Here is an 18,940-nt window from a genome sequence, read left to right as displayed (position 1 = left end):
AGTATTAGATCATCATGCCAACATATTTATTTAGCAGCATAATCCAACAATGTCCAGAGCAAAGTAGTAGACAGCTGACAATCTAATGTAGCTACTCTGTTGAAATCAATTGGATAGTCAGATGGTTATTTGGAGGAAATAGCTTCTTTCTTCGAAGAAGAAAATATAGTTTTAATAATAATAATAATAATAATAATAATAATTAGGTTAACACATTTGGGGGATAAAAGCTACTTTATAAAAGTGAGTTTTCAGGAGGGATTTGAACCGGGGCACAGACTCTGCAAGCTTGATCTCCATCCCATTTTCCGGGATATCTAGGAGAGCTTTGTCTGAGGACCTCAAAATTCACTTTGGTACACAATAATGGATGGAGTAGGTCAGAGATACCGGTATATGATGGGGCCAGACCAGAGATGGCCTTTAAAGGTAAACTGTAAACGCATGTAATCAATTTCCAACAGATCCCCAAACCTGTTGTTTTGGGGTGCGTTCGTTTCAGTTCATTCAACCTCCTCTTGTGTGTTGGCTGGTGAAACACACTCTAGTGAGACATACGGTATATACTTCACCCCTCCAACAGTATTGCACGCCGCGACATACAAGCTCACATTGCGGCGTGGATGCGGCCACTGTGTGAGCTTGGAGGTCTGCTGTTCTCGGCCGTTCTCTGTGTGCAACACCTAATTCGCACGGCGGAGCATAAATTAGGTTTGAGGGGCTACAGCTGCGCGATCAAGAAGCCGTGATCATAGGAAGCGCTCCCTCGGCGACTGGAGGTGGGGTTTGGGGGACAAATTCTTTGAGAATCAGTATTACTGTTTACACACAAGTTGACACAACATAAACCCCTGTATTTCAAGAGCGGGAGATCACAGGAAACATCCACCCTAAACCTCCTTCTTCCACACTAGGAGGAAAACAGCCTCTGAAAGTTTGTTGGGGTGCATTTTTACACGCCAGTGCTGTGACCATAGACTTTTACATTGAGCCTAATGTTTCTTTTGTCCCCAACCAGCGCGGGCATACAGGTTCTTATCAGCGTGACGTTGTCTGGAAAGTGGAAATGCATCTATAGCACCGGTGTAGGGTCCATTGGGCCACACGGGCCGTGGCCCAGTCAGTTTAGAGCTGGCCCAGTCTAACTTCAAAGAGAGGGGGCGAAAAAACAAGAACAACAACAAAAGATGGCCTACTTCGGCAGCCCTTGTGCATGCTGCAAATGTCTGTTTAGTAGCATGCAAGCCGCCTTTGTTTTAAATGGTCCCCCACGTGACACGTCGGCAAAATCCCCCTCCCCCGCGATACTAATTTCCCCAGTCTATCATTTGATCCACGCTACGCGCCTGGTCTATAGTACTGTATATTTGTGTGTCATAGGCTTTCTTGGCTATAAATCCTCTTAGCAGACCTTGTATCGAACTGTAAATAATTGTTGGCGTAGAACTAATTAATTTGTTTGCAACACCTGTTTGGTCCCCAACATGGCAGGTGTAGGACTACACCCCCCCCCCCCCCCCCCCTTTTCATATTCAGTGAGTTTGCACTTGTTCTCATCTAACCTCTCCATTCAAACCTGTTGATAGACCTGTCACTATCATTACATAATCACCTGATCGCAATTATTTGAGATATAGGCTAATCATAATTGTGTGTGTGTGTGTGTGTGTGTGTGTGTGTGTGTTTAGTCTACATATTGACAAGAAAGAGGAGAAAGTGGTACAGTCAGCTTGGGCATTTAGGCCACCGTGGCCTCAGGGAATGCCATTTTTCTGAGGAGCACAAGGCCATGGGCAACGACGGCCATGGCCTTCGTCATGACCTCCCTGAAATCCCTTTCACATTTCACATCATTACATTGCTTGGCCAGTTGGCCATCGTACTGCAGGCTAAAGTGTGCTCCTTATATTTATACCAGTACTGTGCTTTTTATTCATGCTCTGTGAATCTGAAGCTGAAAACAATAAAGAAACATCCTGTTCAAAGTCCCGGACGAACGGACAGACGGACGGAGACAGACAGCCAGCCAGGCAGCCATCCATCCATCCATCTCCTAAATCATTATATGATTAGCCTTAGGGTTGTGTTTCAGTGTTTTCATAGACAAACACCCATGTATTGTATACTTTACAAACATCACATCATATTGTGCCAAGTACAGTAGTACAACATGCCAACTTATTTATTTTGCGGCATAATCAAACAATGTTCAGGAACTGTGGTCAATGTCAGTTTGTTTTATTCTTCAAACTGTCTCACCCGTCTAGACAGGTGGCGTGACAATCTACTGTAGCTACTCCGTTGAAATCAATTGGATATTGGGAGGCTTAAAGTAACGCACACATGGCATGAATTAGATTACGTCTGTGAGAGTGTCATGCTGACAGACAGATGATTAATTTGTATTAGGCTATAGCTGGTTTTATGTTTATTGTGTGCACGCATGCATTTCTTTTTTATTATGTCATTTTGAGTTGCATGGTGTAGTACGGAGCCCCTGAGTGGCCATACATCTTGTCCGGACGAGACCATTTATTTGTATTACCATGGCCACTCAGGGGCTCCCTAGCTCTTCAGTCTTCAGTTCCAAATTTTCATTTCTACTTTGTTTGCATGTCCGCCATATTGATTTTCGGTCGCAGAGGCGAGTGCCGAATCTCCTTTGGGTTTGAGTCTCTCTCCCGGGGACACAGGGCTCAGGGATGGGATCGGAGCGGACCGGTGGGGGATAGCGGAGGGGGGAGGTATCCTGTACTAGCCTGGTTGTCCCACCCGTCTAGACAGGTGAGATGACAATCAGAGAGAGAGTAATGTCCAGTCCCCGAGTCCACAGAGTCTACCGAAGTACAGGTCTGAATGTGACCAATTAAGGTGAAGATAGCAGATCTACAAGCTCACAACAAAATACATTTTAGTCGACAAAATCAAATGTAGATTTAGTCCACTGAAATCACATGATATTTAGTCAACTAAATGTAGACTAACATTAAACATTTCAGATTACTAAATATGACTAAAACTAAATATCTTTTCATTCAAAAGACTATGACTTTGTTTGTGTCTGTTTTTTCTTTAACTGTCTATTTTTAATGTTTTTAGTTAGTCTTCTGGCGCTGATTTAAATGTGGTCTATATTTGTTTTAGCATACTATGGGCTGACCCAATGTTGGGAGCGGACGGAGAATACGCACAACGACAGGCTGGGTGCTGGGCTAAAGAAACTTCCGTAGATATTGGACGGAGTCCGCACACCACAGGTACAAGTAAATACCTTCTTTATTGAGAATTCTGACAACGTCAGACAACAATCTATTTGATCTTCATCAGGTCATGTGAACATACACAAAAGTTTGTACTTTTATAATAAGGGAGTGCCCCCATTAACCAATCAAAACACCACATTTTGGTGCCCCTCCCGTCACTGCATTTGTGCCATCAAGTGGCTTCTGACCCAATGTTGGGACAGAAGCCACTTGATTTATGCACAATGTACTGCTGTCAAAATGCAAAAAAATATATAAATTACAAAAGACTATGGCTAAAAGTATTTCAAACTTTGCTGTCAAAATCAACACTTCAGGGGCAGAAGGCCAAACCGAGGGGCCGTGGCCATCAAAGTTTAAAGCAGTGGGCAGTGCACACATCCAGTTTGTTGATGGTGCTGGACACAAAATGACAGTTTAAAAGAATTCACAAGTCTGCACAACGGCATTGCTCCTCAGTGTTTTGTTTACTTAAAACACAGACATTACATGGCACACAAGTCACGGCATTTCAGCCACAGATGGCCTTCATATCTTCCATGACATTTTATGTAACTATATTTCCAAAGCGGACATATCGAGTGAATTTTGAAAGAATTGTATTTGTACAGCATTTTTCCAAACATAGTTACAAAGTGATTTAAAGACAAAATACAGCACACATAACAAGAGAGAAAAATAAGAAAACAAAAACATTAAAACTGCACATATCCATCCGTAGAGAAAAACATACAGATGTGTTTTTTAAAGCGACTGGCATTCCAGGGAAAAGGTACACGGGCCACAAAAGCCCGGTCCCCCCGGTTAACACGGTGGGCATACGTTAGTCCGACGTACCAACAGTCCAACATACTGTACGTGGCCGGTTAAGACACAAACGTGGCCGACTCACCGTCCAACCGTCCAACTTCACAATGTTGGGAGTATCCAGTCAACGCACAGAAGATAAACTAAACACATTTTTAACAGGATGTTTGCTCATGGTTTTCATGTCTCCGTGCATTTCATTACCTTGTGTTTACCTAAACTTTAAAGCTTTTAATACTGTTAATCGCTCCAGATTAAATGTGTCCCTGTGTCCCTGTAATTGTAAATGGTTTTCACACCGCATGAAGGTGTAGGCTCTCACAGTGTTGTTTGATACTGGCATGGAATTGAAACAGCAACAGCAGCTGAGCTGAGCAGCTTTAGCCATAGTCGATTTTAGTGGGGGCCCAGGGCACGTGCCCCCCCCCCCCCCCCCCCCCCTTGGTGGCCCCACAAAAAAAACATATACTCATTTACATGCTGTAGTATGCCCCCCCCCCCTAATAGAAAAACAAAGAAACATCTGTGCCCCCCCCTGCTGGGAGAGCCTAAAACCGCCTATGGCTTTAGCAATGCAGAAATAGTGTGAGACTGAGTATATGAAGTGAGACGGAGTTAAACTGTTCACTAATGCTGTACACGTGTAGCCTAGCCTTTTAAACCAGAAAATAGAAACATGTATTCATATTGCTGTTTTAATCGTAGAGCTACTTCAGTTGAATCTTTGATGTCAAAGGGGTTCAGTGTTGGTATTACTATACTTCATCATTTGTTCCTCCACATAGCCTACCAGATCAAAACTGTTCATTTGAGGGACAGAAGTATCTCTTGTGTGGGACAACTGGGACAGGGGACGGGGCAGCTGGGTTAGCAAATTATTACTTAGTTTGCTATTAAATGCCTTGATGTCATATTCGACCATATAGGCCTAATATTGCCTGTCATTTTGTTATTAAAACAGTTTCAGGGCCTTAAATTGATTGATCAAACGATATGCCCTGCTTATTAAGCGTTTCCCGCTATTTGTTTCATGTGTCTAAATCGCCGAATTTTAATAATAAAAAAGAAAGTCAATCGTTCCGCGGAGCAGGGGGAGAGAGCTTCATGTTATGATGACGAAACCGGAAATCGAAACTTATGCTGGGCTGCTAGGGCTTCTGGGAAATTGAGTCCAATGCAAGTGGACGGAGGTTTTGTCTGACTACGCCCAAATACTACAGCGTATGATCTAAAGGCAATAAAACAATCCAGGCAGCGTAGGATATTTGATTATAACGCGGGAAACACGGAATAAGCAGTAGAACTGTTAAACCCCTCTGGCGTCTCACATTGTGTATGCTGTTTTATAGCCTAGGGGAGAGAGAGCTTTACAATTGAAAGCCAACTATTAGGGGACTCACATTAGGGCATTTGAACACTGATATCCGACAGTCACAATGTGGGACAGGGTCTCAATTTGTGGGACGCCTGACAAGTCTTGTAAATAAGGGACTGTCCCACGCAAAGGGGGACATCTTGTCACCCTATAGCCACATAGCCTCCCAATATCCAATTGATTTCAACAGAGTACCTACAGTACAGCCCTGAACTCGCCTGTTTACACATGTTTAAAGAATAAAACTAATTGATGTTGACCACAGTTCCACAGCATTGTTTGATCACTGTATATTGGCACATGATGATTCATGTGACACTAAAGTACATACTGCATGCCCTGGCTGTTTATCTATGCCAACACAGACACACACAGACACACCTAATGTCCTAATAATGTAAGGATATAAATACCACCACCACCATAAGACCAGCCGATACCATTCAACAGCAGTCGTTATTTCATCTGAAAGGACACACAACTATTGGAGGTAAGTTGTCTACTTTCAGCGGATCATCTTTCCATCATTAGCCTAATAGTACATTTGTACAATTTGCTCCTTGGTCTGTCTGTCTGTCTGTCTGTCTACTCAGAACATGATGTTTTCTTATGGTTTTCACACAGGATGAAGGTGTACATTGTTCTCACAGTGCTTTTTGCTGTCCTGGCTGGAACTGAAGCTGAAGGTAAGAAAATCAGCCTTATGCAGTCTTATTACTGATTCCATACTACCGTATGCTCCCTTATTACCTGGTAAATGGTGCATTACATTCACCCATTCACACACACTTTCATACATACGCCGATACAGAGGAAGCCATGCAAGGCACCAACTTGCACATCAGGAGCAATTGGGGCTCAGTGTCTTGCTCAAGGACACTTCGACACTAACTCTGGGGGAGCCCGGGTTCAAACTGGCAACCTTGTGGTTCCCATCTGGCCACTCTACCCCTAAGCCACCGCCACCAGGGATTTAGCTTGTTGGTTTTTTTGATAATGAGCACCATAGGACCTTGGTTATTGATCCAGGCTTTTATCGAGCCCACTATTTTATTTTTTTATATTTTTTATCCCACGATTTTGTAACCCATTTTTTCACCTCTGTGTCAATTATCTAATGTGATCATGGGCTCTACACACCCTCCGCCAACCTAGTCCCCATATATGGGGGACATGGGGAGAGCAACGGACTTGAACTCATGCTTCCTTCATGCCTGAGTGTCCAAGTTGCTCCTTTACACCTGACAGGGGGGAGTTTCCCTGGTTGGACGTAGCGCGTGGAAGGAACACGTTATTCCAACCAGTTCCTTTCCCCTCCATCAGGCACCCCGGCTGGCCAGGGGGAGGCAGTTTAGAGACCAGAATTACAGCATGTTTTTTTTAACGCCAGCACCCACAGCGTCCCGAGCGGGAATCAAACCCAGGACTTTCTAGCTGTGAGGCGACAGCACTACCAACTGTGCCACCGTGCCCACTATTGAGCCTTTTCTATTGTTTTGTGGAAAGATGTGAGAAGCCAAATTCTGAACAGATTCAATATATTTTTATTGGCCAGTTGTGCCTGAGTTTGTGGCCGACCACCATCTAAAATGAAATAGGCCTGGACTGGCCACTTGACGTACAGGGCAATGAGGGCATATGCCCGATGGGCCGCCCAATGAATCAGACGTTTAAAAAGTGCAATACTTGTAGTATATGTCATCATCATCATACAATACAGTTGAGCGGCAGGCCCTCATTTTTAATGTAGCCGAGATATACAGAACACATATAGGCTAATAATAACTTTCAAACAGTCCATAGTAATATTATTACTCTTGGTGAAAGGGCCTTTCTGTGTGGAGTTTACATGTTCTCCCCGTGTCCCCTAGGGTAGGTACCCTCACGGGTTCTCCCCGTGTCCCCTAGGGTAGGTACCCTCACGGGTTCTCCCCGTGTCCCCTAGGGTAGGTACCCTCACGGGTTCTCCCCGTGTCCCCTAGGGTAGGTACCCTCACAGGTTCTCCCCGTGTCCCCTAGGGTAGGTACCCTCACAGGTTCTCCCCGTGTCCCCTAGGGTAGGTACCCTCACAAAAAAAAACATGCAGTAATCCTGCTCTCTAAGTCTCTATACTGAATCCGGGGCACCTGATGGAGGGGAAAGGACTTGGTTGGAAAAGCGTGTTCCTTCCACATGCCACGTCCTACCGGAGAAACTCCCCCCTGTCAGGTGATACGAGGCGGCCTGCTCACTCCTCATGCATTGAAGGAAGCATGAGCTCAGTTCGGGGCTCCCCAGGTTGGCAGAGGGAGAGTAGAGCCCAGGATTACAGCTTAGGCAATTGGCACAGAGTGAAAAATGGGTTACAAAATCGTGGGATATTATATATTGTTATATATTTTTGGGGTCTTTCTGGTGTGTTCATGTAGGTGTAGAGATGACCGAAGCTGACAAGGCATACATCGTGAACAGACACAACGAGCTGAGAAGAGGTGTGAAGCCTACCGCCAGCAACATGCTGAAGATGGTAAGACAGTACTGGAGCTTTGATCTGACATCTTTAATGACATCATCGCTCATATCATGTAGAACATGCATACCGTTATCATTGTGCTATAGTAAACACACATCCTCTCATGTCCTCTCGTTCTCTCAGTCGTGGAGTGAGGAAGCTGCTGCCAATGCTCAGAGATGGGCCGACAAGTCACAGTGTGCCTTGAAACACAGCAACGCCGCGGACAGGACAATCAGCAGTAAGGAGTTTAAGAACTACAAGGGTTCTTTTTTTTTACCAACTCATCATTTAGCTCAAGGGGACCACCTGGAACCACCCTCAAGGACCACTGGTGGTTCCAGCTGGTGTAAAACTGGTCTATATGGTTTCTTGTCAAATTAGTCATGTTTTCAAACTCTCCCTCCCTCCCTCCCTCCCCCCCTGTCTGTCTGTCTGTCTCTCTCTCTAGCCAGTGGTTGTGGTGAGAACATAGCCATGGGCCACAGCCATACAGAGAGCTCATGGGCCGATAAGATCCAGATGTGGTACGATGAGGTGAAGGACTGGAAGTACGGGGAGGGCTCTGTCGATGGAGAAACAGTGGGACACTTCACACAGGTACACTACTGTGCTGGTTCCCCCAGGGGTCCTTGATGGGTGACCCTAACGGGTCCGTTTGGTTCCATTTGTACACTCTCAGAGTTAAATTGTCAAATTGGGGTCCCAGAGAGAAAAATGCCATTAAATGGGGGGTCCGTAGCCCAACTAGGGGTGCTTGAAATGAAAATGGTTGAGAATCACTGCTAGAACCGTCATACAAATCTTCTCTTATGGGGGTCCCTGGCATATCTTTTAAAATGGGGTCCGCAGGCTAATGAATGTCGATTTAGGGGTCCTTGGTATGAAAAGGTTTGAGAAACACTACACTATCTCCTATCTCCAAACTTTTAAAGTATTGGCATCAAAATATAAAAAAGTAACGATAATTATTTGAGGCTAAACACTACACGGTGTGTGTGTGTGTGTGTGTGTGTGTGTGTGTGTGTGTGTGTGTGTGCGTGTGTTCTACAGGTTGTGTGGTATCGCTCCAACCAGATAGGATGTGCCGTGGCCCACTGCCCCGACGCCAAGTACAAATACATCTATGTGTGTCAGTACTGTTCACCGTAAGTACTACTGTCCCAACACTGTGTACAAATATCTGTGTCTGACCTGAATGCTTCCCTATACCTAAACTCCAAATACAGTACAGTACAGTACTGTCACAGCCATATTTGTTATGGCTCGTACACACAGTACCCGCAGATCTGTCAGGGAAAAAACGTCTCTAATCAGCCTAAGATTCACAGATCGTGTTGCAGGCACCACTCAAAAAATAGCAGATCCCCAGTGTTAATTTAACCCATTCTGGACGGGAACCCCTTTTGGTGTTTTAACTAAGCATTATGTTATACTTTAGCTATTGAAAAATAGCAGATCTACAAGACCTACAAGTTCATAGCGTTCCCTAGGTCTGCTATTTTTGAAATATCGTGAAAATGAGGCACAAATCTTTGAAAATATATTCTTTCAGAAGACTTTTATTTTATTTTATTTATTAAAGGTTTGGAACCACTAGTGTAGATATCTCATCAGATGATGTTTAGTATTTGATGTTGTTTCCCTCATTTCAGTGGTAACTACCAGTACACTCACCCCTACAAGAACGGAACAGCTTGTGGTGACTGTCCCAACGATTGTGATGACAAGCTGTGCAGTAAGTGACCGCGATTTTCTTTTCTTCTTTTGTTAAAATTAGGTAAAACACTTAATTCTGGGGGAAAAAAAGGCCAATCAGAACAAGTACCCATTTATCATCAGCTTCGTTTTTTATGGGGTTCCAGTTCCAATTTTGGTTGCTTTGTGTCACCACTTCCCATTTCAGTCGTTTAATCTGCATCCTGACTTCTATTAGTTCTCTATTCTGATTGGATCAAATTGGTATCCCGACCTGAAAATGTTTGTTCTGTTTAATAAAGAGCTATAGTAGATAGACATGGACACTCCTGTTACTCACTCTCTCTCTCTCTATCAGCCAACGCATGCAACTATAAGGATTATTACAACAACTGTGCTGAGCTGGGGGATTGGGGGTGCAAAGAGAGGGCAGACAAGTGCGAGGCCACCTGCAAGTGCAAGAGTGGGGAGATCATCTAAACACCTGCCAACGCCGACTCCACACGCATCACAAGAAACACGATTTAATCCACATTCAATGACATTCTTTATTATGCAAACCTATATGGCTATCATACTATCTGTCTCTGTCTTTCTGTCTCTATCATACTGTACGTGTACGCATATACCACCGCTTCTCAAAATGGGGTCTGAGGACCCCCAGGGGTCCTTGAATTAGTTAATACAGCATCAAAAGCGGTTTTACCATCGTATTTTATACTTCAGCTTTTTGAGCTTTTAGTGTGGAAAGTGCATTCCAGACAGATTCCTTGGTTATTTTAGGGGGTCTAAGTTGACCCTTAAAGGTCTGCAACTGTGTACAAATGGACCCAATGTACACTTTTGGAGTTAAGGGGAGACCTTGAACTTATTTCTCTACTTGAACCATTGCTCTACTGTATAATGGAAATATCATTCTTGTGCTTTCAGAAAATAAAACAGCATTTATCGATTGAGCATTACAATACTGACTTTCTTCTTGCCTACTTCAGTTGAACCTTTGGGGTCGAAGGGGTTCAGTGGTCGGAAAATGTTGAGAAACCCGAGTGTATTCTATTTGTTATGGCTCGTAGCCTCGTACACACAGTACCCGCAGATCTGTCAGGAAAAAAACGTCTCTAATCAGCCTAAGATTCACAGATCGTGTTGCAGGCTATAAGTCAAACACCCTTCCCCATTATTTGGGCCATTAGGATCATATTTCTTTCCTGACAGATCTGTGCTCCAATCTTTCAATATATTATTCCCACATCCCAATAGAGCACTGTGTCCTTCGTTGGGCATTCTGGGCCCTCTAGCCGCAATTTGCAACTCTAGATTTTTTTATAATGGGATGAATCTAGAGTTGCAATACCCTCCATTGACTCCCCACTCATCATTTTGCGTTTGCGATCTGCTTGTCTTAAACGACGTTAAACTCACCAACATTGCAGCTGTAGTCCAAGCTTGAATTATTCTCTTTCAATCTGCAAAGCTTGTTTTTCATAAAAATCCCCCGTAGACATGTTATGAGCTACTTTCTGTCAAGAAGAAGAAATGTTGGAGTTTGGAAGCGCTCGTTTGTATTAAGGGGTCGCGCTGCTGCCTCCTGCATTCATAGAGTAGCATTATGTGCAAATGCGAAACAGATGTGACTTACGACGAGCGCTTCCAAACTCCAGCACTTAGAAAAAGAATCACTTGCACAGAATTTCTTGACAGAAAGTAGCTCATAACATGTCTACGGGGGATTTTTATGAAAAACAAGCTTTGCAGATTGAAAGAGAATAATTCAAGCTTGGACTACAGCTGCAATGTTGGTGAGTTTAACGTCGTTTAAGACAAGCAGATCGCAAACGCAAAATGATGAGTGGGGAGTCAATGGAGGGTATTGCAACTCTAGATTCATCCCATTATAAAAAAATCTAGAGTTGCAAATTGCGGCTAAGGGGCCCCCAGGGGCAAAGCTTAAACTTCAGTTCATTTGACCATCTTCTTTCAACTTTGGGCACTCTGCCTCAGGTCTTTAAGTGGTGGGCCTGGGGTCATCTTAGTGGCTAGAAGGTCCAGGGAAAGGCATACTCTCCCAAGATGGAGGAACGACATTTTGCAATCTGGGAACCCTAGGCCTTTGTATGCCTGCAGGGTTCAATTTCACCCTAAATCTAGGCCTAAGACTTGAGCCCTCAATATGGAGTACATCGCATCAATGGTCCTGGGTCAATAAGAGGGCCTACCACCACTCTCTTGATATGTTCTTTCCCAACTCTTGGAGAGTATTTAGGCCTTTCCCTGGACCTTCTAGCCCCTAGGATGACCCGAGGCCCACCACTTAAAAACCACATGCTACGGTTCCCAAATCTGAATTTAGGTGCTCAAATGAACTCAAACTGAAGCATTCAGTAAAGGTCAACACTTCCTCCTGGGGTCATTTTAGGGGCTGGGACCTCCAGTAAAAGGCCTAAATACTCTCCAAGAGTTGGGGAACAACATATCAAGAGAGTGGAGTGGTAGGCCCTTGGATTGACCCAGGACCAGTGATTCAATGTACCCCACTGAAAAATAGCAGATCTACAAGCTCGTAGCATGGCACTCGGTGCCGCACTACGAGCTTGTAGATCTGCCCAAAGTTGAAGGGCTTCAACCTTGGGTACTGGGTAGCTGAAGTTGAAGCTCTGCCCTTCAATTTTGGGCACTTTTACATGTAGACAAGGTCAATACTTTGAGAACCTCTATGTATATCCAATGGAAATATTACCCTGCGCTTAAACATTATCTTGAGCATCACAATACTGACTCTGAAAAGCATAAAAGCACATGGTTTTTATTCTGTTCGTCTGTACCCACCGGACTGATACATTGTGGGAAAAACAGTGAAATGGTGAAAAGGATTTCAGTTTGGACTTTTACTTTATAGTTCCAGAACTTGTGACACTGTGACCGTGGAGAGCGGAGGCTGGTGACTGAGTGGATTCGTTGATTTAGTCGACTAAAACCTATTTTGGCAGGCCGTGATGGCGTTGAAAGAAATGTGCCGAAAAGATCTTCAAGCTCACAGCTATATTCGGAGTGTGACACCGGCACACAACCAAACATGAAGTTTTAGTCGACAGAATTAACACTGCTGCAAAATAACTGTTCGGTTATTTGGCGATGTTGTGCCCGGCTCCGACCAGCCCATGCAGTAGGCAGAGTTAAAGGACTAACACGCACAGTTGAACTAAATGCTCCCAATGATAGCTTATATTTGATGAACTCAAACGTGCATTTTATAGGGTTTTTATTAATTCATATTAATTATAAACACTTACAATCATACATTCACTCGTTCTGTTCACACTTCCCCCCAACACAAGATGAATACAGTATCCCGGCCTGGATTACAGGTCCTATTGGTCTGTGGTTCTATCCTGAACTCTGTCGGTAGGAACTCTAGCTATCATTTGAACACTCTAATCTCCCAGATTATGGTACAGTTTAGCTTGTCATGGTTGTTTCTCAGACTTAGTTACATTAAGTGTAATCATGTGGTTTTAAATCTACCTTATCATAATCAAATGATCAGATTAATTAAACAATGATCGGTGGAGAAAAGAAACACAGATGACATTTGGTTACAACCTAAACATCATATTACATCAATTATTAATAATGTACAATTATATATCGCATAATACATTATAGCATATAATTACCGCTGGTCTCTGCCTAGACATGTCACGTTCGATGGTATTGGTGAATCTAATTTACACTTTGTGCCATACAGAATAGTCAATGCAGCCTTCTGACTGATCCCACCTCCATACTGACACTTTCAGCCAATCAGATCCCACAGACCATCCAGCTTGCACCTCTGGCTACAGCAGCTCCTATTACAGTCCCTGTAATGTCTACCTACTTTAAACTGCTTAGATTATTACAGGTATTTATCATTTAGCCTTTTTACCAACCCAATATATAATAGGTTATTTAGAACACATTTACACAATTGAAAGGGATTAAAGATAGGTTACTTCAATTATTGTATGTTCTATGCTGAGTTGACTCTCCCTGTGAAGAGGAGTCAATAATGGCCTGTCTCACAACAGGAGAAAGCCGTAAAACCCCCGATAACCACCGGTCTGTTTTGTAGAATGGAATGTGGGGACCTGAGCTCTCTCACCCTAGAGGAGCTGCTTAATCTCCAATCAATCTGACCCAATATATAATTTCTCATTATTAACTGACATGAACTTTTGGTCACCTCTGTCCGTTTAATTTTTATGGCTGTTTGCCCGGACAAAGCTTCAGACTTATCTAAACAACCCCCTTGTTTAAGAAGACAGTTTATCCCCACACAAGACTGGTTCCTTATCTTAAGAAACATTCTTCCTGCGCTCCCCCCACCTGAAACGACTCTTTTGGTTGCAGAATGGGGCCCAGTTGGTAAACACATGTTCAAACAATGCAGTTTATTACCCCTGGTTGCTTCCTAATCAATCATGATCACAAACTTGCCTTAGTATCTTGTCACCTTGCTAGGAACTTCAAATTGTGATTTTAACAAAATAACCGATTTTGCATCTCAACAACTTGGTATCATTTGACTTTTTGGATTTTTTACTTTGACTTTTCCTACCAAAAGCAACCCAATTGAAACTTGCAAATCCTTGCAACATCTTAACCACATTATGTGTCTTTCACACATGCAGTCTTTGTGCTTGTGTGTGTGTTAATCTGTGCGTGCGTGCGCGCACACGCGCTCACGCACAAAGCCCACTTGCACTTTGAGAGACAGTGTTCCCCCCTCCCAATCGAAGGAAACTTAATCATTTTACCAGCATTCTTTTTTACCTTTGTCCATAAGGACTTAATTGGCACAAATTAAATCCACCTATCTGCTAACTTGTTGTCTAGTACAGATATAATGAACCCACATACATCATCACATTTATTATGCACAGATCAGACACACATCTCGTGTGTGAGTGTGTGTGTGCGTGCGCGTGCGTGTGTGTGTGTGTGTGCTGTGTTTGTGACATCTTGTTGTCACTCCCCAATTGTTCCCTGCTGTAGGAAAAACAAATGGGTAGAGAAGCATTTCACATGCTACTCTTTCTGACCCAGTTCTGATCTCGCTGGCATGAAAGCGTTCACCCACCCCCATCTTTTTCCTTTTCTAGGATCTAAAAGGACAGGAGCCATTTTGGCCTTCTTCTCAGCCGCTTTACAAACTCGACACAACAAATGTGTCGACACTGCGGTTTTCTGTACCAGACTGGACTTTGCCATTCCCGGTTTGCCACCCTTCACGGGGGCAATCTTCGGGTGACCCCTCACGAAAGTCACCCCAGGGTGCTTCTCTGGCTCGCCTGGACCCCTCACGGGACCCCTCACGAAAGTCACCCCAGGGTGCTTGGCGTGTGTGTCATGCACCTCCCCCACCGCCTCTTGAACACGTGGACTGGCACCAGTAATGCCACAAATCACGCTCGGCGTTTCTGTGGTGAGAAGGATCGACGACCCGTCGGCCTTGCCCACAACGTCTGCGGGCATGGCTCTGATGATGAACGGTGAGGCGTAGGCAGCCTCCAGCTCCTCCGGAAGGCCGCTCGCCTGTTCCGCTCCCGTTGACAGCTCTGCCTCTGCTGTCGGTTCTGCTTGTCCAACGTCGATGTTCGGCGATTCCTCCTCTGTCGAAGGCTGCGGAACTGTCGCGTGGTGGTAGGCTCCCTCAGCTCTGCCCCTAGCCGCTCTTGGCCTGCAAGGGTACTGACTGAGGGTTGGTGTAGAGGGCCCTGGGCCCCCTGCATGGTTACTGCAGGAAGCACCAGGCTGTGCCTCCGTTGTGACAGGCTCTATCTGCTCCCAGCCCGGATGACTGGTAGCCCTGTCTCTTCGCCCCTCTGGGGCGGCCCCGGTCCCCGCTGGCACCGTCTCCGCTCCGCCCGTCTCTGCGCTGGCGAAAGGGTCCGTGATGTCACATCTCGTGACGTCTGGTGCTGCGTCTGCGGGCTGGATGCCCCTCTCCTCTGGGGCTCCTATGTTCCTGCTCTCTGCAGGACACTCACAGAGGCCTGCTGTGACGACACCTCTGGCTACCCTGTCATTCTCCTGACAGATAGCAGCCCTGATTACACGGTATCTTTCACTGTTGTACTGTTTAACATATAAATTCAGTAATTCATTTTCTATGTGTGCGAGTCTATCTTCGTTTTGTTCCTGAAGGAATATCTCGTAATCTGACGACGCGTCTATCACATCGTCCATCGCCCTGTCCAGCTCAGCAAAACTTTCAGTTATCTCACTGGATGAACCCCTGTCCATACAAAGATCCACCCTATAGGTTGTGCTATCAAACATAGCTTGAGCCTGTGAGCTCTGTATCTGTAGCTCATTTAAAGAAGCCATTTTTCCACCCCCTCTGTCCCTCCCTTTAACAAACAGTACAGGAACTAATTGGACTGGGTTAGTGGTTAGTCGACTTCACAAATCATTCATTCACTCAAGTAAATGGTTAGTTTTTTGCCCAGCTTTAATTAGCGGACTCTGACATTACTTGATCTCAGAGAAGCCCATACTTCCCTGTTAAATACCTTCACCAAATAAACCTTTTTATACTATAACCTTTTTATATTATATAGATTATATATAATATAAGTATATAGATTTATATTGGCCGTGGGCGGTCAAACTCTAAAGCCTTCCGTAAACCTGGATTACAGGTTTTGCTAGATGCGTCACGCAACAGTTATTATAGACACGCCCTTCCTTTATGCGCACTTCAAAGCGCGCTTTCAGCGTTAAACATTATTGACTGGTAAGATTATTACATCGCCTTTAATGCTGAGTTTAGAACCCTATTTTGTTCTAAACATTTATCACCGCTATTAATTACTACTTTGGTAGATTATACCGCATGACAGTAATTACCAGTCCCCCTGTCACTCCAGTGACACATTGGGACATTTGCATGACAGTGGGGAAAGAGGAATTTCCCCCCCCCCTCACATGCACTAACTGCTGTTCTTCTTGGTGCGGTCTAAGCACCCAGAAGGAAACACTTTTATTGTGGTTACTATAAAAAGCACCTCTCTTGGTTTAAACGACCGGTGTCTTATCCGGTCTCAATTAAACTTTATGTTTGGTTACAAATAGTCTTTAATAATCAGTTTCCTAAACTGACCGTCGATTAGAACTTATCGAACAATGACTCCCAAACCATTAGTTAAACCCGCAGTCACTTTTTGTGGCTCACGGTTTTAACTGTCCGTTTCAGATGGCCCCATAACCACACAAAACGGTTTAACGGTGTCGCATTTATTAGTAGCACAAATCAAACGGCATGCCGTCACGGCAGCATTTATAGTTGATTTAATCCTGTGGATACTAACGACTGCGGCATCGCATTCACATCAACGTGCGCTGCTCATCAACGCACGGCTTAAATTTCAGTTAAATAACGTCACACCAGACAACCACAATCAAACGGGGTGCCGTCTTTCGGCCCCAATTCTGTCTGATTTAATCCTGTGGTTATTAGTGTGGCACGATTCAACTCTGTGTGCTGGTCCCAACACACTGTAATTTATTTTTGTTACAATTGTGGTCACTTTAGTGACTATACACCGATCTACGCTGTTTAATTTAACAGCACGGCAACTGAATAAATTCAAACCGTCTCAGTTGAACTATATTCTGAATTACAACAACTTTAAATTGCAGATCCCTTTAGTGACTGCTATTTAAAGCCCTTTACAACGCGGTAGCAATTTAAACTGTAATATGTCAAACGGTTTCGGTTCAGACTATATTATATCTTAAATATGCCCGGGCGCGTGTATAGCTGCACGCTGATCCCAGCGGCACTTTCTTTCTGTTCAAACTAGGCACTTTAGTGGCTCTATGGTTTAAACAGTTCGCACGGCGGCGAATTAACTTTCGCTCGGCGGCGAATTACTATGCACTGATCCCAATGCACAGTACGACTGCCTTTAAATTGTGGTCACTTTAGTGACCACTAATTTAAAGTTCTTTCAACGCGGTAGCGATTGAAACCATAATATGTCCAAACGGTCTCAGTTTAGGCTATATTATGCTTCCAACCGCCCGGCCGTGATGTAAAACTGTGCGCTGATCCCAGCGCACGGTACAAAACTTTTAAATCTGTATTAATTAGGCCCTTTAGTGGCCTAATTAAGCCAGTCGCTGCTCGCAGCGATTTAAAACTGTAATATGTCTAGATTATAGACTATATTACCCCTCAAAGCGTGTGCACTTTAGTGCACAACGATTTAAAACTGTAATATGCCTAGATTATAGGCTATATTACGCTACAAATCGCCTACAGCGATTTAAAACTGTTCGGTTATTTGGCGATGTTGTGCCCGGCTCCGACCAGCCCATGCAGTAGGCAGAGTTAAAGGACTAACACGCACAGTTGAACTAAATGCTCCCAATGATAGCTTATATTTGATGAACTCAAACGTGCATTTTATAGGGTTTTTATTAATTCATATTAATTATAAACACTTACAATCATACATTCACTCGTTCTGTTCACACTTCCCCCCAACACAAGATGAATACAGTATCCCGGCCTGGATTACAGGTCCTATTGGTCTGTGGTTCAATCCTGAACTCTGTCGGTAGGAACTCTAGCTATCATTTGAACACTCTAATCTCCCAGATTATGGTACAGTTTAGCTTGTCATGGTTGTTTCTCAGACTTAGTTACATTAAGTGTAATCATGTGGTTTTAAATCTACCTTATCATAATCAAATGATCAGATTAATTAAACAATGATCGGTGGAGAAAAGAAACACAGATGACATTTGGTTACAACCTAAACATCATATTACATCAATTATTAATAATGTACAATTATATATCGCATAATACATTATAGCATATAATTACCGCTGGTCTCTGCCTAGACATGTCACGTTCGATGGTATTGGTGAATCTAATTTACACTTTGTGCCATACAGAATAGTCAATGCAGCCTTCTGACTGATCCCACCTCCATACTGACACTTTCAGCCAATCAGATCCCACAGACCATCCAGCTTGCACCTCTGGCTACAGCAGCTCCTATTACAGTCCCTGTAATGTCTACCTACTTTAAACTGCTTAGATTATTACAGGTATTTATCATTTAGCCTTTTTACCAACCCAATATATAATAGGTTATTTAGAACACATTTACAACACATTTACACAATTGAAAGGGATTAAAGATAGGTTACTTCAATTATTGTATGTTCTATGCTGAGTTGACTCTCCCTGTGAAGAGGAGTCAATAATGGCCTGTCTCACAACAGGAGAAAGCCGTAAAACCCCCGAT

At 43.9% G+C, this 18,940-nt stretch overlaps 1 protein-coding gene across 1 annotated transcript; it reads left to right on the top strand.

Annotated features, from left to right (window-relative positions):
- The first annotated feature begins 5,832 nt into the window (after positions 1-5,832).
- On the top strand, positions 5,833-10,165 carry LOC306941579 (cysteine-rich venom protein TEL1-like). The gene is made up of 8 exons (XM_079527118.1): positions 5,833-5,935; positions 6,070-6,131; positions 7,855-7,952; positions 8,082-8,178; positions 8,389-8,537; positions 8,991-9,085; positions 9,593-9,675; positions 9,994-10,165. Exons 2-8 carry the CDS (start codon positions 6,071-6,073, stop codon positions 10,113-10,115), a joined length of 705 nt encoding a protein of 234 aa, XP_079383244.1. The 5' UTR covers positions 5,833-5,935; position 6,070; the 3' UTR covers positions 10,116-10,165.
- The last annotated feature ends 8,775 nt before the right edge of the window (positions 10,166-18,940 follow it).

The sequence above is a fragment of the Electrona antarctica genome (assembly GCF_951216825.1).
Source record: "Electrona antarctica genome assembly, chromosome: 17".
Taxonomy (NCBI): domain Eukaryota; kingdom Metazoa; phylum Chordata; class Actinopteri; order Myctophiformes; family Myctophidae; genus Electrona; species Electrona antarctica.
Note: the sequence above shows the minus strand (reverse complement) of the source record. Positions and strands in the feature narration are given on the sequence as shown.

Bases quoted from the DNA above. Each gene is read 5' to 3' on its own strand.
- LOC306941579 (XM_079527118.1), top strand. From the start codon at position 6,071: ATGAAGGTGTACATTGTTCTCACAGTGCTTTTTGCTGTCCTGGCTGGA. The intron at 7,953-8,081 runs GTAAGACAGTAC...TCGTTCTCTCAG, and splicing joins CCAGCAACATGCTGAAGATG to TCGTGGAGTGAGGAAGCTGC. The intron at 8,538-8,990 runs GTACACTACTGT...TGTGTTCTACAG, and splicing joins CAGTGGGACACTTCACACAG to GTTGTGTGGTATCGCTCCAA.